Consider the following 26,139-nt stretch of genomic DNA (forward strand, 5'->3'; position numbering starts at 1 on the left):
CACACACACACACACACACACACACAGAACGACCACTTCCCTAGACAAAGGCACATAGAGTTTTTGCTCACAGACACACGGGCTCCAGCCTCCCTCTCCTCCCACCACAGCCACAATATAAAATGAAAACACGATCCCAGTGGAGACGTATTGATTTACGACTGGTGTTGAGGCTGGGATGAAATATAAGAGGGGTGGGGAGGGCAATTAAATCACTTTTAAAAGTATAGAATCGAAAAAAAGCTATGTGGTTTCTATCAAATCTGTCCATTTAAACACAGCAACCTGATGTGTGTCTCTCTCTATCTCTTCTTCTCCTCTTCTCGTCTTCCTGCTGCAGCTGAACGGAGTCCGAGCTCATTTCAGTGTGCAGCCTGCAGGCTGGAGGAGAATGGATCAGGGGTCTGGTTTCCATTAAAGCCACATGTTGCTGATTTAGTAATGTCAGGCACGGGAGAGAGAGAGAGAGGGGAGAGGGGAGTGGAGGGAAAAATGCAAAAAGGGAGGAGGTATTAAAAAAAGACGGTGGTGGGGAGGGAAAGAAAGAGAGATTAAGGAATGGAGAGGGATGGGGGGGGCAGCTTTTCATTTCTGAGGGAAGGAGGGAGGTTGGAAGGATGTCGGGGAGGGGCAGCGCTGGCGTTGCTTCTCCTGACCTACATCGGGCCATGAAGTCCACTCCTCTTTATTTCAACTCGTCTTGTTTTGCTCTTCTTGTTGTCAAGAGCGAGAGATGACTTCCTCTGCTCTCTCCCTCCCTCCTTCCCTCCCTCCCTCCCTCTTATTTGATTATTTTTTTCAGTCTGTCCCGTTTTTCTTTAATTTCTGCTTCTCTGCTCCTGAACGTATGAATTGTATTTCTCCACTCTTGTGTCAGAGTCCGCTCGAGCATTTAAAAGATCCTGATGTGATCCTGTCTGAACGTGTATTCTCTCCATCGGGCCTCTCTCTGTCTCTGTCCGTCTCTCTTTATCTGTGTCTGTGTAAAGCCACTATTCACATGCTACGATCATTAACCTTTTCTTTATATCTGTGCCTTTACATTGTGCTTGTATTTTGTTTTACATGTGTCGTTTTGTGCCTTAAAGCCCGATTCGTGCTTCTGAGTTGAATCTCAGCTCCGGCGTAGCTCTGACACAGAACCATGAATCGGCCTTATGTCTGTGAACATTGGGGGGCATTGTTTTTAACTATAAATAGCATGAGGGACCATTTTAAAAGTGTGTTTCTTCTTCTTTTTCTTTTAAACTTTGCTTATAATTTGTAGTTTTGTACATTTTGTAGATTATTACTACCATGTTGATGCATGCGGGGCATGTTCTGTTAGGCCTGTGCACTCCTGAGTAGAGTCCATTAAATGATTTCACAATAAAAACTCACAGGTAAATGCAACACAATGCTGCAGTTGTGTGCAGTTTATGGCTTTTTTTGTGTTCTTGTTTATGGCTTCAGGTTCTTGTAATTACGTTTAATCCTGCTGCGCAAATGTCAAGTTCAAGAAGTCGATTGTAGTTTTGGCCACAAGAGGGAATCATTGTTCGTGAAATGATGCTGACGACAACATAAACACAACGATAATCTCATAAAGTAAAGCAGAAAATAACAGTTAAAATTTTGATTGTGTGCTTATACACAGATGGAATGCTGTAAAGTAAGTATGGACGTTTACTGCAGCACTGATTTAAGTGTTTTCATTTTATGTGTGACTATATTTCTTTTTAAAGGTTATTTTAATGCTGCTTAATACTTTTTATACTTAGGCGGTGGTGGAAGAATGTGTTACAGTAGCAATACAACAAATTAATATATATCTACATTACATTTCATTATTTTATCTCAAACAACTCACATTCAACCGCGAGGGTAGAACCCAGAACAACAAGAATCAAGTACATTCAATTTGCTTCAAAAAGGCCAAACTACTAGTTCTACATGTAAGTGCAACTAAACTGACCTTATATATATATATTGAATATAGTATAGTATAAGTAAAAAATGCTCTGTCAGTCATATATTCACATCCACCAAGGAAGTTACGTTTTACTCTGCATTATTATACACAAACTACTAGATGGATTACCATGACACTTTGTGGAATGATGCTAAGTTGTGGGTCTGAATCCCACCGTACAGATGGAATGTATTTTTCTGCCTGTGTGTGTGCACATGAGGTCTGTGTGTCACTGTCTTTGTCTGTTGTGAGATAGTGACAGTAGCTCCCTGGACGTCTTCACGTCAGAGGTAATCAGGATTAGCTTCTGTCACAGATCATCCACTGCAGCTTTACCTCGTCCTCCGCTTTCTCTTTCACCTCATTTAATAAAACAATGACAAATAGTGTGTGATCAACTCTGATTTTCCCTGATGGGGGAGAAAACAGATTCCCTCCTCTTCGCTGTTTTCCTCTCTCCTGACTCCTTGCCCCAACCTGCCCTCTCCTCTATATGATCCAGCTGTTCATTTAGATTGAGGCCAGTGTGGAGCTGCCTCTTCCAGCCAAGGGTCTGTGTCATGGACATGTTCTCACAGCTTATCCCCTGCTGAGCTGATAATGGGATCTGCCGACAGCCTCCTGGCTCAGGAGCAGGTTCCCACTCTGCAGCAAAACAACAGGACGTCTGACCCAGTGAATGTTTCTCCACCTCTCCAGGGCTCTACCTTCCTGACTGTTACCTGACATGTGCAGTTCACCATGACTTCTGCTCAGGTTGTTTATCTGGAGCTCCACTGCAGCAGCTTCATCATCATATTTAACCCATTAGATCAAAATGTCTCATTTCCTGTTTACCTGCTGCCTTATTGGCGAGGGCAGATCTGGATAATCACTAATCACTTTCCAGCTTCATGCCAACATTTCTCTCCTTCCCTCCGTTATCTCCACTAACGTTTATCTTCCTCCTCCTCTTTGCTTTCTCTTTCTTCCCTGATCATTGTTAAAAACAGGTTTTCTAACTTATTTTTTTACAACTTTCAATGGAGAAAAGCTTGTGATATATTTTATATTCATGAGAAACAGTTTGTTGCTGCAGCTGCTTGTGACGTGGAGGTTTTTTTATTCTTTATATACGGTTATGTGGTTTTAGTGCGGTGGTTTCCAAATGAGGTTGGGTTCTTTCCAAGAGGTTCCCCAGAGGAGATGATTAACAGAGCAGGACAAGAGATGAAACTACAGCCAATACACACATTTATATGAAGTATAATGACGTATATTACTTATTTTATATATAATATATTCATACTAACAACACATGGACATGTTGAATGTGTCAAGGGGAGTAGAGTAGTTTGTTTTATAAGGGGGGACAAGGAACATTTTTTGAAACCCCTGGATTATAATTTGAAACTCTAAAGCTACAGCATCTATAGGAGGGTTCTATGGAAGAAAATACATCTGAGGTTTTGCTGTTTAACATTTAAGGTCATATGTGACTAAAACAGATAAATAAAAATGTCATGTTGCAACACGACAAGAAGAGGAAGTAGATCAGCAGAGCTCTGATCAGACCCTGAGACTAATAAGCTTTTCCCTCCTCTCCGTCTCCACCTGACCGTCATTTAGTCGAATGCTTGACTCTACAGTATAAACCTCTCGCTGCTTGTCGGTCAGCAAGAGGCGCTGCGTCACTCCCTGGGGATCAAACAGTAATGAGGATGAGATAATGAGGAACAGAGATGGTGGTAGGACGAGAAAACAGGAGATTCAAGCACCGACAAATACAGTTTGCTTGTAGGTCACAAAAGAGACGTGTGTTCAAAATATGTACTTTTTTATTCTTCTTTATCACGACAAAAGGAAATGGGAAAGAAGTGATGTTTTAAAAGTTCCCTTATTTGGCAGAAACACAAAATTCATGATCGAAATGCAAACTCATAATATATCAAATACAACAGATTAGACATTTTGGTCATAATTAGATTCAGCTGTCAACTGCCTGGAAAAAAGGAACTTGTCACTTCTTTATCACAAACCCCCGAGTCTGCAGCTTTATGAGGAAATCATCACTTTTCTCTGTTGCTGTTTTCTACGGTTCTCTTCTGTCTGATGACGTCTCGTCCTGATGACACTTTTCTCTGCCGTTAATCTGCAACTCCTCACAGTCCAGGATTGTGCCTTGACCTTCAGGTGCTGCTGGGTAATCCCGTTAGCCGCAGGCAGCCACTGTGCAAATCCCAGCACACTTGTGCCGGCTGTGGGGCACTCTGGTTCTCCACCCCACCGGTATGCAGAGGCACCTGTAGACGCACAGGTAAGAAACACAACTCTGTTACTCTGAGAAATGCACAAATTCCTAAGTGTATTATTACTACCTGAATGCAATACTGTGATCGGTGAAGTTGCAGCAGAACTGTGGTTTGCAGAAGAAGCATTGAGATATAATAGCACGGGTTTGGGATCATGTCTGCATTTATTTCAGGATTGTGACATTTCTGAAATGCTGAAGCCTCAATTGAATGAATCCTTCAAAAGGATGTTGATGTAGAGGAAGAACTATATCTTCAGGGCCTCTTCCTCCTCAGGATATATTCTGGTTTGAGGATCTGCGGCTGGAGAGGACTCACGTCAGGAGTCGTCCCCGGCTGTAGATTAGTTGGAGGACGAAGTGTTGCACTGTTGAATCTAAAGACTTTGAGATTAGGGGCCTGTGTGATCTCTGCTGGTGAAGAGTTTGTCAGGAATCACAAGAGGGATCACAGCCACAGATCAAACTGCCATGTAAAGAAGCTTTGTGTGTGTTTGTGTGTGTGTGTGTGTGTATGTGTGTTTATGGTTGTTCCATAATGAGATTGTAATATAACAATGTTTTAATTTTAACTTGTCGTTGCCCCTGTGTTCTTTTCAACTTTAGATGGAAAAAAGATGGGCTCATTGAGGGAACTTTAAAGAGCAAATCTGTTTTAACACTTTAGTCTTCTGTAATATTTTACATTTGTCATCTTAATTAATCGTGATGCTGTTTAAGTTTTTCTGTCTCTGGAAAAAGAGACATGTCTCCACCCAGTAGACAGACGGCAGGATCCAAAATACAGGGACATGCCTTTTTAATAGCAAATTTAACATGGATTCCAAACTTATCACCAGCCTGTGCCAATGGTTAATATTTAGAGACAGTCACTGCAGTGGTCGGTTGTCCTGGTCGCTCTTGACCTGCTTTTCCAGTAGCTCTTTACCCCTTCGCTGAACTGGATTAGCTCAACAGGCTGATCAACTCTCACAGAGAATACGCACATTTGAGATTAAGCCAGATAAGTGGTGTTCCTGCTCTGCCAATGTATATCTTGTGTTCCTGCGTCAGTTAGATGTTAAAGTGATTCTGGTTCGAACCCTGTGTGGAGTCTGCAGCTGAGGCAGATTGTGTTGCTCTGCAGCCTGGGTGAGGTCAACCTCTGACCCTTTATAGTATCTGACTTCTGACTCCTGTGCAGGTTCAAGAAAATATCTTAGTCTAGATAACAAACTCATTTATTTATTTATATGTTATATGAGATCCCAACTTTACCTGAAAGTTAGACGTCATCAGCTCCAGTTGAGGGCTCTCAGTCTGAAGAGGCTGCTTCAACGAACCCACGAGGAGAGAGAACAGGAATAATCATCAGTCTTATCTACAAGGTTTGATGAGGGGCTTGTTCAGAGGCTGACTGTGTGTGTGTGTGTGTGTGTGTCTGTGTGTGTGTCTTTGTGTTCAACAGGATGTTTAACTGGGTGGTGAAAGTGGTCCCCCAACCCCCCGAAGCTCCAGAGACAGATGAACCTGCCAAGACCCCTGCTGTACGACACACACACACACACACACACACACACACACACACACACACACACACACACACACACACACACATCATCATCATCATCATCATCATTATCGTCATCACACATACTTTGTGTTTTCAGTGTTTCTCACTCTTTTCTCTCTCTGTCTCTCAGGTTCCCCCCAAAATCAAAGAGGGTGAGAAATACCTTCAGCTTGTTTTATACTATTTGTTCTGCACCTTTACGTATATATGTACATACACATAGTTTTACTGCACACATACTGTAAATGTGAGAATGTGTCTAAAACAGTATTTTTGTTTTCAGCCATACCTTCAGTGAAGAGTCCTCCACTGAAAAACACAGAGGAAGCTTCAGAAGACAGGTAAATGTGACCCTCCATTGTGTGTGTGTGTGTGTGTCTGTGTGTGTGTGTGTGTGTGTGTGTGTGTGTGTGTGTGTGTGTGTGTGTGTGTGTAGACACTCTAACCATCTCTCCTGACCTCCCCTGCAGTCAGGCCCAGTCTGGAGTATTAGGCTGGTTGTCTAATGGGTTCGTCAGTGCTCTGCCGCAGCCGTCCAACTCCCCTCGACTCAGCCGGGCCAACGACTCCAGGGTGAGTGGACAGATGTCTCAGTGGACAGACGTCTCAGTGGACATGTAGTAAATCTGCTTATACAGTTAATTTTGTTTTCATCAAGTGTCGGATATGGTTTGCAATGTTTTTACCAGCCCTGTCACTAATTTAGAAATGAAAGGATCTTTTCTGTCCTAATGTTTTTCTTGTTCGTATGTCTCCCTCTTGTTCGTCCATCAGACAGAAGATGGAGAAAGGTACTTTACCGATTAGAAAGGTAGAGAATATTTTTAAAAAGAAACACGATCCATCACAGGCTAAATCAACGGCTGCTTCTCCCTCAGGTCCGGAGTGATGGGCTGGGTCGCTCAGGGTCTCACCAAGGTTCTGCCTCAGCCCGACGACAAGTACAGAGAGACCAACAATGAGGAGCACACCGAGGTCAGAGCCACTCACAGCCCTCCTCAGGATTTACTCCTCAGACCGACACAATAGGAGAAACATGCGTAAATGGATAAATTGATTGATTGTCCCAGAGGCTTATCATCACTATTCACGTGTATTCATCTCATAAAGGAAACTACAGGGTGTTTATCCAGGTTTAGCTCCTCCATTAACTGTCACTGCTACTTCAACCAGGTTCTTTGCCTTTGTTACCATAGAGATGCAGTGATAAACATCCCTTTGTTTCCTGGAAATTTGTTTTGTAGTTTTTTGCTCGATCATGCAAATTGGTGGTGGAATTAACATATATCTGAGTTTTCAGATTGATTTAAAGAAATACTTCTCATTCTCATCTCAGTAATTTACTAATAAACAAGTTCCAATTGAAAATAACTTAATACTGATCCCGATCGGTTCTCTGTGTCCTTTCTGCTGTTCTAGATCTATGAAGTGGAAACAATGCCAGGTACGTTTCTTCATAATCTGTTTATAACTTAAATATTTGAAAGTTCATCATGTACAGGGACTAATTTGAGAAGAAATGCATGAACGAATATTTCTAATAATCTCATTTTTTTGTAAGAAATACGAAAGTTTTGTTACATTAAAGTCAATTTGCCACTGATCAGGGATTTCTCAGTCGTCCTTTCCTCTAACTGAGGTTTCTGATTGGTGCAGATTTCGATCCCCTCCCACACATCCCAGTGGTGGAGCTGGTGTCAGATGACGAGGATGAAGGAGAAAGTCTGACCCCCCAGTTCCCCCCCAAGTGAGAACAAATCCCCTCTTTACCACACCAGCACAATTATTCAAGCTGAAGCTTCACACACACCAACATATGACGACACACACACACACACACACACACACACACACACACACACACACACACACACACACACACACACACACACACACACACACACACATCAGAGCAGGCAGTTCAAACTTGTGTCTTTCTCTTTTGCAGTGTGGTGAAATGGATAAGGGAGATCATGCCTCAGCCAGTTATACTGCCCCCTGGTGCTGTAATGATAGATAATTCACCCAAGTCGTCCCGCTCCTCTGTGGACAAAAGTACACACACACACACACACACACACACACAAGTGCAATTTTTAATAACCATAGCACAAACATCACATATATTGCCGATAAGATGAAGTTTCACTGTAATGTCTCTCTCTCTCTCTTCTCTGCAGTTCTGTCTCCACCACCCGAGTCTCTCAGTGGAATCTCACTCGATACTGACAGCAAAGTGTCCCAGTAGGTTTTTTTCTTTCCACAGATTCACTAGTGTGACTTGTAATGTTATGTAGAGTTCTGTTTTATTCCAGTTTCCCAGTAACCATTGAGCTGAGCCAGCATCAACAACAGCAGGGGGCTCAAACTGGAGCAACTGAATGGAAATCAGCCGTCGTTCATTATTCATTTTATTTTAAGCGCAAACTTAAAACCAGTGGTGTATAAAGTACTTGAAAGCCATACTTGAGTAAAAGTACAGATATCTTACCTGAAGGTGACTTCGGTAAAAGTATAAGTCACCCGTCAGAAAATGACTTGAGTAAAAGTCTTAAAGTAGCTCATATTAAAAGTACTCAAGTATCAAAAGTACCTGGTGTTGAAATGTACTTAAGTACCAAAAGTAAAAGTACAAAGTACCAAAATTAAATATGCAAAGTGCTTTTTATAGTAGGCCTATACAGACACAAAACAACCCAAAATGTTTCTCCTCAAGATTTATCTCAACTGATTGAAAAATTATAACAACAATATGAATATAATGTATATAATGTATAATTTTACAAATTTTGAACCCTAGATGAGAGAGAGAGGGAGAGAGAGAGAGAGAGAGAGAGAGAGAGAGAGAGAGAGAGAGCTGAGCCAACCTTCGGTGCTCAAGTAACGAGCCAGTTTGAGAATGTAAAAAGTAGAAAGTACACATATTTTTGTTCAAATGTAACAAGTAAAAGTAAAAAGTCGTCAGGAAAATAAATACTCAAGTAAAGTACAGATATGTGATAAATCTACTTAAGTAAAGAAACAAAGTATTTCTATTTCGTTACTTCCCACCACTGCTTAAAACCTTCCTCTTCAGTCAGGCTTTTGAATAAGAATGGTCTTTTAGACATTTTTTTGATTTATTAACAGTTTACTCTCTTTTATTACTTATTCTTATATCTTTTTTATTTTAACGTCTGTTTAACTCTATTTATTATTTTTATTCTCCATTTTACTGCAATCTTTTTTATAGTTTCTCTTCTTGATTGACAGTTTATGTACATTGGGCTAATGGATGAATTAATGGGTTGTCTATCCACAGTGTGGTCGGCTGGTTCATGTCCGGTCTGGGCCTGAAGCTGCCTCAGCCTGCGATTGCCCCCAAAGACGAAATCGAGGTAAAGTGTGTGAATAAATGAATGATTATTATTTTCTTTTGATCATAATCAGCTCTTACAACTGCTTTTTCTCTTTTCTCCCTCAGTGTGCAGCTCAAGTTCTACAGAAAGGTGAGTTGAGGCTTCAGTCACTTACAGTTACTTTCCTGTGGTTTATAGAAAACCTTTTCCTGCCGGTACAACTCAGAGTTCAGTCAAGTGGATCTTTATCTGTTTCCCCAGAGAAATAGAAACAAAAACATCTCTTTAAAAACATGGGGTTCTTTCGCTTCATCCATTCTTCTCCGGATCTGTGTAATATCTGGAAAATGACTGTTTATGTGTTTTCCGTTGAAGCGCCCTTTTGTTTTTCACCCCATAGTTTTTGAAGAGGTGTTTTGGTCGGGTGGTCGGAGCCTAACTCAGTCCCTCTTCTCCTTCTGTTTCAGGGGGGAAGGCGCTGCGAGCCCCTTAAACAGCAGGAGGAGACGACTGGGGGATGCTCCGATTCCCAGACACACACAGACACGCACACAGACGCACACACACACACACAGACACACACATGCAGCTGATGTACAACGTGCAGCTCAATACTGAAACTCTAGGCAGCTTTTAAAGAATATAGAGCTATATTCAACTCACCTTGCTGTACTCAGTACAGTTTGAAAATGAATGTATTAATGCTTCAAATGTGTGCACTGATATTTGCGCTGTAAGTAAAGTGTGTACTGTTTATTCTGTAGGTGAATCTATGTGTTCTTGTCTGTGAATTTGCACATTTTCTGTTTGACAGAAATATTTAGTGATTGACATACTTGACATTACTCTAGGTTAAATGCACAAAGGGCTGCAGACGTTACATCTTTCTGTTGCTGTGCTTTAGCCAATGGAAATGTACACTATGTATATTCATGTTGCCATTTTCATATCCAGAAACAGAACATATTCAGAAGCAAAGGCGATGTACCGGTCATACGTTTAAATGTAGTATCTTCTTTTCTCGTCCGAAATCAAGAAATATTGATTAAACGGCAGCTATTTAAATGTGCTATTGTGTTATCTTTATATAAACTTATTAATCAATATTTTACATTTACTTTAGGAGAAAAATAGACAAATTTTTCATCTTTTAAAATCATATTCCTTCAAATCTTTATTATTTGGTTCAAGCTAAGTTGAGTTGAGTTCAGGGTCTTGACCATATGTCAGTACGTGTAATGTTTGAGGGTTTAAGTGAAGTTGTATGAGTACTACTTGCAGGATGAGGCCAAATGGGATCCACTTGATTTGTATCCAAGGCCTTGAACTGTGACCTGTGGTGTCTGTTCCCGGGGGTTTGACCTGATTTGTAAGAACGGCACCTGATCACGTTTAAAACGTTTTTGATTGTGAAGCAGACGAAGTGGTAGAACACGTCAGTGTAACGCTGTGATGTAAACACACTGCAGGAATAATAAAGATTCAGTGTGGAATGAATTATGTGTTGGTTTTTATCGATTTTAAAAAAATGTCTTCAAAAGCACGTTTATTTACCTCAAGGAGAAGTCAACATCTGGACCTGAACTACTGATAGAGCAAGTAGAGACCAGACTGTAAATAAAGATGGACAACATCTTCCAAATGAAGCCCAATTATCCCAGATACGAACGCTGCCATCTTGCACTGATGACCTCATTTGGAGCTAGAGTCTAGGTAGGGATTTAGGAGCCGCCATGTTGTCCATCTTTATCTCCAGTCTATGGTACCAATCACATAAGCTGCTTTCAGACTGAAGTGTTGCTACAGACGTCGAGTCAGTTGCTACAGACGTTCCCCAGAGTTTCCAGGTGAGGATACAACAGGATTACGTCTGGAGAATCGACAGCTACAGAGTTTGATGACATCGAGAGTTGATGATTAGATACTTTATGTGTCCAAATAAACCTTTTACATCCAAATCCGAAACTAAATCCATCACCACTGCATCTGTTGCCACTCACAAGTCGACGGTTGTCGCCCTCACAGCTTCATCCAAACTCAAACCTGACTTGGTCCTGGAAGACGTGGACTCAGACAACGAGGGTCCGCACAGACCTGCACCCCCGGGCACATTGTTGACTCCTCCATCACCGGCGACACCCAAGCAGCAGGACACGATGCAGCAGACGCAGTGCAGCTCACTGCCGTCCCAGGTGCAGGCTGAGGCCGATCCGGTGCCAGGAGGAATTTCAGAGAGCCCGACCAAGATATCTCAGGAAGATGCCGAGACTCAGACAGGCCGCTGGACGCCGTTTATTGAGAGCATCAAGAGGGAGGCTGAAGATTCGGCCTTTGCTACCATGGAGGAACGGTGAGAGAATCTCAACCGATCCTTATTTCAGAGCAATTACTCGTTTGACTTGGCTAATTAACATGTTATTTTCTGTGGTATCTAAAGTCTAAAGCCATCGGGGGGAAGAAATCCTAAATTGAATTTCCCACAGTATAAACCCTGACTTCACATCATGCATCATATCAACGTGTCCGTGTCTTCCTCTAGTCTGCTGGTGGAGCGCGTGGAGTTGACCCGTGTGGCCGAGGAAGTTGCCAGGCAGGCGGCGGAGACGGCCGTCAGACAGATGGCCAGCGAGGGACATTCCAATTCCATCAGGCTCTCGCTGGACAGTGCAGAGCTGCTGGAGGGGCCTGACGCTGAGTAAGAGAGAGAGAGAGAGAGAGAGAGAGAGAGAGAGGGGAAGACTAGTCATTTTTTGATTTATGGTTCTACTGTAAAATATCAAGCCTCAATTACACTTATTTGTCACAAGGGTTTGATAACATTACAATTTTTTAGCCGATATATAAGTATTGGAATTTTATTTCTCTCTGAAATCGATATTGGCATCGACCCCCAAAAGAAAAAAATGCAAATCCAGCTCCAGAGTAATAACATCAACATATATCCTTTTATATCTCTATATTTCTATCATTTCTATATTTTTTTATTTGTATATTTATTTATTTATTACAAATTCCTAAATCTCAGACTGTGCCGCTCCAGTTTTGTCGTGCTGTCGTCTGCAGCAGCTCAGTTATATCAGTGTATTATATATGAATCAATATTATATCAGCCGATATGTTAGTTTTGGAATTTTATTTCTCACAAATATCGATATTGGCATCGATCCCCCACAGGAAAAATGCAAATCCTGCTCTACTGTGTAAACTGCTGCTGCTGCTGCTATCTCACAGAATAATAACATACATTTTTTCAACATATATCCTTTTATATCTCTAAACTTCTATCATTTCTATATTTTTAAATTTGTATATTTATTTATTACAATTTCCTAAATCTCAGACTGTGCCGCTCCAGTTTTGTCGTGCTGTCGCCTGCAGCAGCTCAGTTTAATCAAATAAAGAATCCTGCAGTCGTGCTGATCCAGCTCCAGATGAACGATCTGTCGTTTGCTGTCGTTTGCTCTGGCTCCAAATCCCGTGGGTTCTCGTTATGTGATCTCTGCCTCAGCATCACAGTCTGTGCGGCATCACACCGCCTCACCATGGCAACCACAGCTTCCCATGGCAACATGTGTGCCGTCCCCCTCTCCCCCTCTCAGCCGTTCCTCTGGTAACACCTGCTGCTGCTTCAGGAGCAACAGGGAACATGACAGACGGAGATGTTAGGGAACATTGTCCCTGTTGTTTTTCTAATATTTACAAACTCGCCTGAACTGGTTCATGAGCTGGTGTCACTTTGATGCTCGTGGACATTTTCAGTTTGGACTATTGACGATTAACGCGTGTGAATAAGTGAGTATCTGACGAGAGAACGTCGTGTTTAGGTAATCGGCTAATATGTTATTGTGTTATTAATTCATTATTTAACTTGTTTAACTATTAATTCTTATTTAACTCGTTATCATCCTGATATAAACAGATTATATAAGATTGACCGACAGCTGATCACCGAGACGTTGTGAAAACACTAGAGAGGAAACAGTAACTAGGCTACGAGGTCACAGTGAGCTGAGGTCATATAGCAACAATCCTACATAGCCTCAAAATATATATTCTGAATCCGGATGCAGGAGGTGATTTGATTAAGATGGCTCCTTGTCGTCTGTCTTCTCCGCGGATCTTTGTTACTTTTGTTGTAATTTATACATGTGAATGTGCATTTGTGAGATAGGCCTCAGTTGTTTTTTGTATTTTTTGTTTCTATAATCAGGTTGAAAGTGTTTTAGTTTTACAATACGTGAAACAGTTTTAATAAATCTATCGTTTTTTTTGTTTTTGCTATTTTGTCCCATCTGTCCCATCCTCCTTTATCCTTTCCTGATCTGTCCTGTCCTCTCCTGTCTACTCCTCTCCTCTCCTCTCCTGTCTTGCAGAAAGGAAGAGAGTCTTGCAGAGGACGATGAAGACCTAGAAGAGGCTGTGGTACCTACCTTATTACAACTAGGTATAAAGATCAATACATATAACCTGTGTGCACCACTGCATGTGTTGTTCTTGCAGCTTTTTACTTTTCTCCTCCCAAATGTGAAAGTCACAAACTCTAAGTAGACAGCAGAATACTCTGTAGTCCAAGAACACACACTATATCCTCTAAATATCTGTTAATCCCCATCTAGAGCTAAAGCAGGATGCAGAGCCACAGCGGACGTCCCCCTCCCCCCCTCCAAGTCCTGAACCAGTTAAGATCTCTAAACCAGAGCCACATCCTGAACCAGAACCTGAACCTGAATCTGAATCAGAACCAGAACCAGAACCAGAACCAGAACCAGAACCAGAACCAGTGACCAAGACCCAGAAAGCCAAATCCAACTCTCAGCCTGTGACGCAGCAGCCACAGAAAGCAGAGCCAATAGGAGAAGTCCCTGACGCTGACAAAGCTGAAGAGAAAGTAAGAACAGAAAGACAAAATTTACAAAACAATATATGACTTTAAATAAGCATTTTCCAGAATGTAACTGTGACACATCACTCAAATGCTTTTTGATTTGTAGGAGGAGGAAGAGACTGGGGATGACTGTGGTGGTATGTCTACTATTTGATTATGTTTGCTTTCATCCAGAAAATATTTATCCACACAGATTATATTGCTGCTGTTAGAGTCAGATCACTGCTGGTTGAGTTATATTGAACTCAGAAGCTGCTTTATTGTCATTCAACACACTTTTCTACACCCAGACCAGTACAACTGTATTTTACTCCATCACTTTGACTGGTTTCTGACCTGTTATCATCATCTAACCTGAGATATACAATCAGAAGTGTTCACACCTGGTATTAAACATGCTTCCTGAACTTGTCCTCCTGTGAGCGCTTGTGATCAGATCTCATTTCCTTACTCTAAATGCAAATCAAAACAATTGTCTTACGTTTTCACAAAGACCAAAGAGTGTTGTTTTCAGTCAGCAGAGCCAGAAGGGGTCGAGCAGATCAATGCAAAAATAATTTTCTTTATCTGAGAGAACTTAGTAAATCAATACATGGGGCAGTGTTATCATTGTTAGGAGAGAGGTTGTAAAACTACTTTGGGTTCTTTATTAAACTGAAGAAGGTCAGAGGTCGCGACCCGAGTCTATCATACAAGGCCCTGGACACATTTTTGTTCACACAGCTAAACGATGTTGGCCTCCTGGGTCCTGGACCATCTCCACATGTGATCAGATCAGACTGGAGGTTAGAACCAGGTCTGAACAGGGTCCCTGTCAGTCAGGCTGATATCCGTAGATCTGGGGACTGTAGGTGTGAACGTTACCTGATTGTGACCTTGTTAGTACTTTGCTGTCAGACTATTGGCCGAGCCGATCTCCCATCATGCTTCTGTTCTGCCTGACTGTGTATCTGCGTATCCACCTGTCTCTTCCATAGCTCCAGTCAGCTGTGATTCATTTAAGAGCTGCCTGATGCGCATCCCTCACACCTCCGAGTGCCTCGGCAATATCAACGCATTCTTCAAAGAGAACGGCATCTCCCCCCCGAAAATACCCTCCATGCCCAAGCTACCCACCCAGTTCTCTGACGTGACCCGGTACCTGCCCTCCCTCCCCCCTGAATTACGCCAGGAGTTCTCCAATATCAGACTCACGCAGATCCCCCGGAACATCTCGCAGAGCCTGACCGACTGGTTGCCCAAAAGCTCGGAGGGTTCAGACTCCACCCTGTCCAGCATCGCCCAGAGCTTCACCAGCATCCCGCAGAAGCTCTCCCAGTTCCCCAGCCGGACCGGGCAGTACTTCAGCAACGTCCGGAACCGCCTCAACAGCCTTATGCCTCAAGATGCCTAAGAAACAACAACAGCAAAAACAGAAGAAAGACAAGAACCCGCAAGACGTAGAACTCAACCGGCTCGTCCGACCCTCCCCTCTCTCTCCTCCTCACCTCCGGTCCCGCTCCCCGTCTCCATCCTCCCCCACTGGTAGCACCCTCGAGTTGCCCAATGTGCCGTCCTATCCGCGCCTGCCCCCGATTGTCAGCCCCCCGTCAAAGCAGCTCAACGCCTCATCCCGCCAGCTGTCGGGTCTGTCCAACCCGGCCTTCTTCATTGAAGATGACTCGGACGTTTCACCCGTCAGACCCGCAGGTGAATCTGCAACCAGTAGAAAGTGAATTGTCTTCGTGTGATTGAACACTGTGAATATTTATGATCTCAGTCACATCTGATGCATGAAATCAAATTGATTAGGAAACTAACTCTGATGTTTTTAATTAATATCTGACAAAGAAATTAGAAGCTGAGTTCAAATGACACAGCAAATTCACCAAATGGTTGTTTTGTGTCGTGGTTGTGGGTTTTTGTATCAGTTTGCGTTTCCCTTATCCTGTCGTGTTTCAAGAAATCTTACCAACATTATTAAGTTTGATCAGTTGCGCTCCGAAGGAAAGAAATTAGTGTTTTAGATAAAAATGGAACACGTGCAAGTTTCCATTTTAAAAACCATTTAATATAAAGGAGACATTTAGACTTTTAATTTGTAGTATTACTTGATTTATGTATTACTTGCAGAACTTTTATTTCCACAAGAAACCATATAAACACAATAGAAGAGAGAAAAACTGAAAAAGCATCATGTCTCCTATAAAGAAGTCTGAAATCTACCAGTGTGCCGTGATCCATAAGAGACAGACTCATGTGGATTCTAAGATAAATGTCCTCTCCGCCATCGGTCTTATTCATGAGGGACCAGTTTAGAGGTGGATCCTCTTGCATTAGCTTGAATCTAGGTCCTGCTGAATCTGCCTCTCCTGCTTTCTGCCTCTAACTCTGCTGCTTTGCCCCTTTGTTACGCAGCAGATGCAACATTATGATATATTCCATCTGGACTCAATGACAATAAATGTCTGTCTCCCTCTCCAGAGAGCTCCAGCCACAGCATCCGTCCTGCCGTCAATGTGGAGGACGTGGACTCAGACCATGAGAGAAAAGGAGAAGGAGGGGAAGGAGGAAGAGGAGGAGGAGGAGGAGGGGAGGAACAGATTGCTATCCCCAAAATCCTCACCCCACAGGACCCCAAATTTACAACCCTCACTGTCCCTGTGACCCCGTCTGGAGGTCGTCAGAGGTGAGAAATCCCTGCAAGTCACAAATTATAAAGAATATAAAACATTTAGCTGTTACCTCCAGGTTTATGTGTTGCATTATGATGCTTTATGATATATGAAGACAACAGTGGTGTATGTATCATTGTTTCTACATTATAAACAGACCTTTAAAATTAACGTCCTTTCTTCTCCCCACGCTTTGCTTCTACAGTAAAGGAGATAAAGAGTAAGGAACCTGCATGGACTGAGATGTAGTAGCCTCCAGTGGACAGTGTGCTTTTCATTTACAAATACACATGTGCATAACTTCTATAGCACTACAGCAAAACATGTGATAAGACATTTGTCATGGTGTGTGCAAGTGAAGCTTTTTCATCCAAAAGGAGAGCGAATCAAATATTTATGACGATATTTCAGGCATAATATAACAAAAACTAAGAATTTCTGAAACTACGTCATTACCTTTCTCACTTTGGAATGAATCGCTTCCCAGTTTCCCAGTTTGGTTTTGAAACACCCTCCTCTGTTCCTCCTTCATACTGGCGCTAGTATTTCGCTGACCTGCAGAAACCACGTGTGTACATCAAGTAAAATGTTTTAGTAAAATCTAGACTTTCATGAAAACTATTTTTGCACAACAATCAGAGCTGCTAATGTATCACACGCACAGACACACACGTTGTTTATGCAGAACAAGGCGTCTTTGTAAAGTTGGAAGGTGTTTCTGAGTCACTGACTGGTTCTTGTCTTGTGTTCTTGTCTTGTGTTCTTGTCTTGTGTTGTTGTTGTTGTTGTTGTTGTGCTGTTCTTTTGTGTGAAGTGTGAAAGAAGTGTTTAATTTTGCACGGCATTTACAGACTCATGTGCTTTTGTCCACTGCATGCATTGTGAAGTAGTCATTAAACGGATGCATCACGATCTTGCATCATCAATGTGTCTCTGTAGAGAACTGGAGGTGATTATGTCTTCACTTGTTTTCTGTTGCACACACACACACACACACACACAAAAATGCATTTTCTCTCCACCTGTCTTTCTTTCATGAACACACACTCACTCTCTCACCTGCTCTTGCCTGGTCAGCAGTAGTGGAAGGAATCGGAGGAACATCTGGACAAAGATGTAAGATATCAAACCTTTATTAAATATCAATCATTATTGTCCATCCATCTTTTCATCCACACATTGTGCTGCTCCGTGATTTTCCATCAACATGCATTCATTAAATCCCTGAATTCATCCTATGAACTGAACGGAGCAGTTTTTTACTCATTCATTCATTACATTTTTATTTCAATCTTTATTCATCTGCATTTCTCACAGTCACAAACACATGTGGTTTTTCTTGTTGTTTTACATTTTGCCTTTGACAAAGTTTGTCATTTTTGTCCTTTTAGAATTTACAAATACCACTTCACATCGTGTATTAATTGTTACAGATATAGTAATTGTTGTACAATCATTTTTACTAATAATTGTAGTATATATAGTTATATATAGTTTAGTTTAATAGGAATAAAAAATTTGAATTATAAAACAATTTACAGGAGAAATCATGAGATTGTTCATATTGAAAATGGGTTTTACAAAAACAACATGTGAAACCCAATGTCAACAAAGTAGCTGTGATTTGACCTAATCGGACAATTTGTTATGAATGAATGAAATGCATCAGAACCATTTCTATGACACTTGTAGTCGTCTGTAAATCACACAGGAGAAGCAGCACCGTCTCAATCCTGAATCAATGATGTCTCTAGAATGATGTTTCTATTCTACTTGAACAGCAGGAGGCCTCACTCTCAAAGTGAAGATGACGAGGAAGAAGGAAACTTTCCAGTCAAAGCCTGGCCCAGCCAGTCCAGCCTGCACAGCACAGATGACGTGTGAGTATTGTACACACACACACACACACACACACACACACTCACACACACACACACACACACACACACATCTGATTTTATCTCTGACTTCATTTCCCAGTCTGAAAGAGCGTCCGGCGTCCTCGGCCAGTCAGACCAGCACGGTGGTGAACGAGCGGCTGCAGGAGCTGGTGCGGATGTTTAAAGAGAGAACGGAGAAGGCCAAGGAGAAACTCATCGACCCTGACAGCTCCGACGACGACAGCATCGTCCCCTGTGAGTCTGAGCTTTTACTTTTCCTCATGCAAAGGTCAGACTCCAAAGGTCATCCAAGAACGTACAAGTTCAAACATTCTTTTGTCTCCCCTTCGTCCCCTCTGCCCTCCTTCCAGCACCTCCTCAGCTGGCTCCTGCTGGGCAGCCGCTGGACAGGGGAGACAAGGAGGCACAGGCAGGTCCATCAGGAGGAAGAGGAGGAGGAGGAGGAGAAGAAGGAGGAGTGGAGAGTGAGGAGGAGGAGGAGGAGCAGGCGAGGGGCCGCTGTAATGGGAAAGCTCCTCGGTGCATTCTAGCCTGTTTTCACTATCGTTTCCCTGCCAGCATCGACCCCTTCACCAGTGAGAATCCAGCCAAACACGCCATTTAATATGCATATTTCACTGAACTTATTTACTGCTACTTTATTTCTACAGAATGATGACACCTCCCTCCCTCTCCTCTCCTCTCCTCTCCTCCCTCTCCTCTCCCTGCAGACCTGATGTATGTGCTCTGGATGTTCCTGGTCACTCTGGCGTGGAACTGGAACGCCTGGTTCATCCCCGTGCGCTGGGCCTTCCCCTATCAGACCCCGGACAACATTTACTACTGGCTGCTGACCGACTACCTGTGTGACCTCATCTACATCCTGGACATCACCATCTTCCAGCCACGTCTGCAGTTTGTCCGTGGGGGGGACATCGTGGTGAGTGTGGCAAGAGAAGCTTCAAGCTCTATCTTGTGGTGGGATCGCAGACTGTAAATAAAGATGGACGATAAAAATGCTCCTGGTGACTGGCTGGGAATTGAGTAATTCACCCGGCCTCCCCAGTGTCATTGGATTCTCTGGCTCCACATGACGTCTTCTGTGAAATATGGTAACGTTCTCATCCGGGATATTTTAGTTTCATTTCTGGAGAGTGAAAAGAAGTGGAGACGTGTCGTCCATCTTTATTTAGAGTCTACGTGTGGGACTTACAGAAGTTCCTCTCTCAGGAAACATTCCCTGTGACATTTACATTACTATACTTTTATTTGTTCACATGATTATTGATCTGTTATTGTTTTGTTCTCTTGACAGTGCGACAAAAAGGACATGAGAAAGAATTACATGAAAACCAAACGCTTCAAGGTAAATGACTATAACAATTTCAGTCTGCTCTTTTTCTCAACTCTTATAAAAAAGTAATCAATCATTAAAGCAGTTTGATCAGACGGGGATTTTACCTTCCTGCTTTTCAGTTTGATGTTGTCAGCCTCGTTCCCCTGGAGCTCTTCTACTTCAAGACCGGCATCAACCCGCTGCTCCGTTTACCACGGCTGCTGAAGGTGAGGCGCTGATTCTTTTTGATTGATTGAATATTTATTTAAGCCTCGGAAGACACATTGAGGGATAAGACCCTCATTTTCGTGGGTACAATAAAAAAAGTTGATACATTAAAAGTTAATACATTGAATAAATAGGATTCATATATCATATCCCTGTATTACAAATCAAAACATACACTCGTACTTTTCATTTAGTTTCTTTTGAAGACAAACTTGAGTGAACCTGCATCTTTCTAACATCTATTTTCTTTCTCATTTTTTCTGTTCTTTCTCTTCATCCAGATCAACTCCTTCTTCGAGTTCAACGAGCGTCTGGAGGCCATCTTGACTAAAGCCTACATCTACAGGTGGGCTGCAGACTCATGTAGACACTTTCCTGTTCTGTTCCTCCTCCTCATTACATCCTGGTGACCATGAGAACTGAAATCTGTTCTCTCACCTTCCCCTCTGCATCCTGGAGACACAGTTTCCACGCAGCTGATGTAATATCTGGATTTCAGTGCTTTCACATGTTCCACTGTCTCACTGTCTTTCAGGGTGATCCGTACCACCACCTACCTTCTGTACTGTCTCCACTGCAACGCCTGTCTCTACTACTGGGGCTCTGCCTACACAGGACTCGGTTCCACTAAGTGGGTTTACAATGGAGAGGGCAACAGGTTGGTGGAATAGACACACACACACACACAGACACACAAATGAACGAAAGGTTTTGGATGGAAGGAGGTTGAAGGGGTTTAACACAAGCAAAGTGCAGAGAGGAAGCAACATTTAGCCGGCTCTTGCTTGCTTCTACAGGATTCACGGAGCTTTAACTAGTGAACTGGAGCAGAGCCACACCTCAACAATACCTCTAATTACCTGTCATTACATCCCCGGCCCACCCCTCCATCTTCATCCCTCCCTCTACAACTCCCTTCATCCTTTTAACCCCTCATCCCTCGTCCCTTTCTGTTCAGTTTGGTAAACACACACTGAGTCTCTGGCCATCAAATCTTCATTGCACCCTCCTGAATGTGCATCTCTACTCAACATCCAAAACTGCTCATTGACTCGCACAGATTCCCCTGATGAAGACCCTCCCTACCCCATTGACATTAGTTTTGAGGCTGATTAAAATCCCTTAGCTGTCATAATGATTCCAAGACATGATCTTTGCTCTTTCCCTTTGCTCAGTTACATTCGCTGTTACTACTTTGCGGTGAAGACCCTGATCACCATCGGGGGTTTGCCAGACCCCACCACCCTGTTCGAGATCGTCTTTCAACTCATCAACTACTTTGTTGGAGTCTTTGCCTTCTCCATCATGATAGGACAGGTAGATCTATCTCACATTAAAAGCTGCAGTGGGTTATTGAATAGCTTTTCTTAATAATGGTGTTGAATTGTCTTTCTCAGATGCGTGATGTGGTCGGTGCAGCCACCGCGGGTCAGACCTACTACCGCACATGCATGGACAACACTATTAAATACATGTCGTCGTACCGCATCCCTAAAGACGTCCAGAACCGCGTGAAGACCTGGTACAACTACACCTGGCAGTCTCAAGGCATGCTGGGTAAGGAGAACTAACACAGCGTGCACGTTCACGTACATCCGAGCTTTCAGTCACATTACTGCTGTTTTCCATCCAGACGAGCAGGAGCTGCTGACTCAGCTGCCGGATAAAATGCGTCTGGACATTGCTATAGATGTCAACTACTCCATCGTGAGCAAAGTCCCACTGTTCCAGGTATGAAAATAACTTTATTTTCTGAAACCAGTACAGAAAGTCAAGTCCAGTTGTGTTATGATGCTTGTGTACTCGTGGAGAGACTGGTGGACAGTGTAGCTTCAGACACACTAATCTAATTTGGTCTGATTTCCCTCTTGCAGGGTTGTGACAGACAGATGATCTTTGATATGCTGAAAAGCCTTCGCTCTGTCGTCTACCTGCCGGGAGACTACGTCTGCAAGAAGGTACAAACCGGCCTGTGTTTGATCTGTGGAAGACTTGTGTCCATCTCTTCCTCTAATCATCTGACTCTCTCTCTCTCTCTCTCTCCCTCTCAGGGTGAGGTGGGGCGGGAGATGTACATCATCAAAGCGGGGGAGGTGCAGGTGGTGGGGGGACCTGATGGGAAGACGGTTTTCGTCACTCTCAGAGCAGGATCCGTTTTCGGAGAGATCAGGTACGAAGGTTTTTAAGCCTTGAATCGCAGACCAATAAAACCTGCTTTAATCTATGGATACATTTATCACATGTTTGCATTCACGTCACTTTCAATGTACTTGAAAAGGTAATTTCTCACATTTCTGATTGATTTGTGGGGGGAGAAACTACATTTTTTCACATTTGGAGATTTAGTTTTTCCTGGAATTGGTTTCAGATGTTTTTTTACATTTAATGGTGATTTTGCGTGTTTTTCATTTTAAACATAAATTAACAACTCACCTTTTTAGTCTGGGTTTTTGTAGGTTAAAAAACAGTAATTCTATGGCTTTATTATTTATATTTATTGCTTCATCATTAGTATTTATCTTTTCTAGTTTGTTTCACTATAATTTTGTTGTTGATTATATGGATTTTACTTCATGTACTTTCTAATACTGATATTTGGAATATCCTATATTTTGTCAATCACCTGTAAAGCACTTTGAATTTGATTTGATTTTCTAATGAATTGTGCTCTATGAATTATCGACTCATTAGTAAATATTACAAACAAACATCCTGTTTAGGTTGCGTTTGTTGCCCTGAAACTTCAATTTAAACGTGATTTTAAACCATGTGATTATCTCTCCTCTCTCACTGGTTGGCAGTTTGCTTTCAGTAGGCGGGGGTAATAGACGCACAGCCAATGTGATTGCTCATGGATTTGCCAATCTCTTCATCCTGGACAAGAAAGACCTGAACGAGATCCTGGTCCACTACCCCGAGTCCAAGAAACTGCTCCGCAAGAAGGCCAGGTTAGACATAGCCACTCAGAAATGACTGTCTCTGTCCTGTGTCTGTCCTGTCTCTGTCCTGTGTCCGAACTGTACGACTTCCCCATGGATTCCACTGCTCTGGCTGCATGTTTGTACTTCTTCCAATCTGACCGAAGTCATTGTCTCAACCACAGGAAGATGCTGACCAAGGGAAAGAAACCTGAGGTCAAAGAAGAGGCGAAGGGAGCACCTCTGGCTCCGTCGGCTGCCGTCAGGCCGGAGACGCCCAGGCTGCTGCGAGCCGCCCTGGAGATGACCCGGAAGGCGACTGGACTGAGAGGAGCCCTGGCTGAAGTCGAGGAGAGGACCAACAAGTCCTTCATCTCATTACATGTGAATAAACGAATGAACGTGCACGTGCAGCAATGAAAACAAGGAGGGAGTATTTCCCAGACACACAAAGCATTAATTCTTCTCTCCTCTTTCAGCCCTCCATCGCTTCCTCACTGCCTCCTCCGTCTCCCACCTCCAGCTCCGGACCCGACAGAGACGGGGACACGCCCTCACCCATCTTTGCCAGCTCCACGTCGTTTCGCTCTGCTTCCCGCTGCCACAGCAACGGCTCTTTGGGGCCTCGCTCCGCATCACAGTGCTGCATCCCCGCAGACGAAGCGCTCGCCACGGACCAGAGCGAGGAGGACGTCGGTGAGGAAGAAGGGAGCGAGGCCGAGAAGAGGAAAGGTCGGAGGAGTTAGGAGGGAAGGGGAGAGAGAAAAACACATGTGGGTGCAAGAAGATGGAGGAAAATGGAAGAATTATCAGGGAATAAAGTAACTGCTTTGAGAGTGAAAGACAGAAGAGGAGAAGTAAATGAAGATGTACATAAACTGTGATGTCTCATTCTCAGACGCATCTGATTGTGTCACTGCAAAGAATCAAAGTCCTTTTTTCACCCATGATGCACTTAATCCCTTTTGTGCATTATCACCCAGGATTTACAGGAAACCACGCCTCTGCAATCAACCACTAAACTTAAATAGCTGATATGTTTTGTTACGTGTGTCGTATATCAGCGATGTCTCATCTCTCTGGAACACGTGAAACCTCCAACTTTATCCATCTCATTACGAGTTCATCTAATGTAAGGAACAAGCCATCCCTCGTCTGGTGTCATACCGAGTTCAAACAATTGAGTTCATACGAGCCGCGAAAATGTGTTGGATGCAAAGATGGATGACTGCTCCTAAAAAATGAAGCCAAACTGCTTTGATCGCCCCCTGGTGGCTGGCTGCATGTCAGTAGATGGGACTTGGGTCAAACTGAAAAGTCAAAATAATTTTTTCAAAGATGGTTTCCACGGATCGACTCTGATGCAGTGGCTCTATTCCCCCGATCGCTACTACATAAACTCCAAATGATGTAATCTTCGCAAGATTGCAGCGTTTGTATCTGGGATATTTTCGATTTCTGGAGACACGTCGTCAATCTTTACATCCAGTCTATAGCTGGATGGCGTAGTTAAGCCATAATGTACTTAGCTGAACTTCTTGTCTTTGCACAACATCCAAAATGTTTTTGCTGTTGTTGTCGACTAAATGTTTACAGATTCTTTTGTAAACTTCAAATTGCCTTATCTTGTCTTTGTCATTTAACTTTGTGTTGTGTCGGTGTGACTTGCGCGCTGCGTATGTTTTTACAGACCAAACAACATGATCATCTGTGTTTCCATCATAAGACACAGTATGTTAGCAGTATATGTAATAAGACATACTGAGAATCATATATTTACCACAGCAAGCTCAAAAATAATCTATCCTCTTATTGCCTCAATGCTGGACTTAACATGTTAATGTATGTATATAATCTCAAAGGGATCAACTCATCACAAACGATCAATACATTTGATTTGCAGCGTCATGAGATGTACATACGTTCTATAAATGTGTATTTTGTGCTGTTAATGTGATTTATGACTCAGTGACAGTCTAGAAAATGTATTTTTGTATAGATGGTTTGATTATATAAAGTCTCAGAAGATAAACCAGCTAAACATACTGCCAGACAGACTGTAGAGAGGAATGTGTGTGTTTGTGTGTGTATGTATGTGTATGTGTGTGTTATAGTGAGTCAGAGAGAGATATGATTGCATATAATGGACTATAATGAATGTGTGTGTACATAATAATGTCTTAAAACCTGATTTTGTCACTGATGTAGCTCTATCTCTTGTGAATTTTGTTTAAATAAATGACCGTTTGCCGCATATTTCCTCCTGAGTGAATGAGTCATCGTCATGTGGGTCAAAGAGCCTGACTAACAACACGACAAACTGCAAACCAACTAACCACAAACAGCTGTGACGCATGTGCTGCTGGCCACTAGTTCTGATTTCAGACTATATGAATTCATTTAGAATAATTCTCGTTAATCCAAACAGCATATCTTTCTTATTTCCACTGGTGGAGAAAGTATTCAGTTCAATATAGAAATACAAGAAAGTGTCAAAATATACAAAAGTCAAAGTAAGAATGCTAATTATAAAGATGTCAGACATGTCAGATAATAAATAACTATCATGGTCTGAACTGCATCTGGTAAAAGTGGGTTAATGTTTACTTGGTAAAATACAGTTTAATCCACAATAATGCATCACAATTCATTATACGATTATCTTTTGTATTGATAATCCGACGGTGACGAAAGCTGTTAACCATGAAACTAAGTAGAAGGAGAATGTGCAAACCAGTCCTGACCTCTGGAGCCTGAAGCCAAACTGGTGTCTTCCCATTCAACCATATCACATGTTTACCATAAAATCTCCCCTCGAGCTCCCCTTTACAACCCCCCCTCCCCTGAGACCACATGTTTTACCTGATTACCACACTTCACACACAGCAGCACATTTTGTTTTCCGTCGATGTTCAAGGTAAAAGTTTGAGGCTGCGGAGGAAAAGACAAACCGTGTGTGAGTTCCCACACGCCCTTCACCTGAAGGTTTCTGCGGTTTGGGTCATTAACTGTCTGTTTACCTTTCAAATCCCCCCCGAGGCTCTGGTTGTGACAGAACAGGCGACTGCTTGGTGAAGTGAGGGCTGACAAATCTAACTCCACTGTGG

At 42.6% G+C, this 26,139-nt stretch overlaps 1 protein-coding gene across 1 annotated transcript; it reads left to right on the top strand.

The window, feature by feature from the left end:
* The first annotated feature begins 5,689 nt into the window (after positions 1 to 5,689).
* On the top strand, positions 5,690 to 23,778 carry LOC133009067 (cyclic nucleotide-gated cation channel beta-1-like). The gene is given in 39 exon segments (XM_061076470.1): positions 5,690 to 5,767; positions 5,924 to 5,945; positions 6,077 to 6,134; positions 6,264 to 6,366; positions 6,568 to 6,584; positions 6,672 to 6,768; positions 7,213 to 7,237; positions 7,450 to 7,540; positions 7,742 to 7,848; positions 7,974 to 8,037; positions 9,095 to 9,170; positions 9,257 to 9,281; positions 11,157 to 11,481; positions 11,671 to 11,797; positions 13,509 to 13,575; positions 13,895 to 14,019; positions 14,740 to 14,863; positions 14,994 to 15,367; positions 15,411 to 15,705; positions 16,480 to 16,523; positions 16,629 to 16,684; positions 17,748 to 17,786; positions 18,452 to 18,554; positions 18,661 to 18,805; positions 18,922 to 18,984; positions 19,102 to 19,146; positions 19,282 to 19,490; positions 19,866 to 19,916; positions 20,027 to 20,113; positions 20,396 to 20,460; positions 20,650 to 20,772; positions 21,290 to 21,431; positions 21,512 to 21,671; positions 21,748 to 21,845; positions 21,989 to 22,072; positions 22,166 to 22,284; positions 22,916 to 23,062; positions 23,218 to 23,416; positions 23,512 to 23,778. Coding segments are annotated over 39 exon segments (4,446 nt in total).
* Positions 23,779 to 26,139: the final 2,361 nt, after the last annotated feature.

This window comes from Limanda limanda, chromosome 8 (assembly GCF_963576545.1).
Source record: "Limanda limanda chromosome 8, fLimLim1.1, whole genome shotgun sequence".
Lineage (NCBI taxonomy): Eukaryota > Metazoa > Chordata > Actinopteri > Pleuronectiformes > Pleuronectidae > Limanda > Limanda limanda.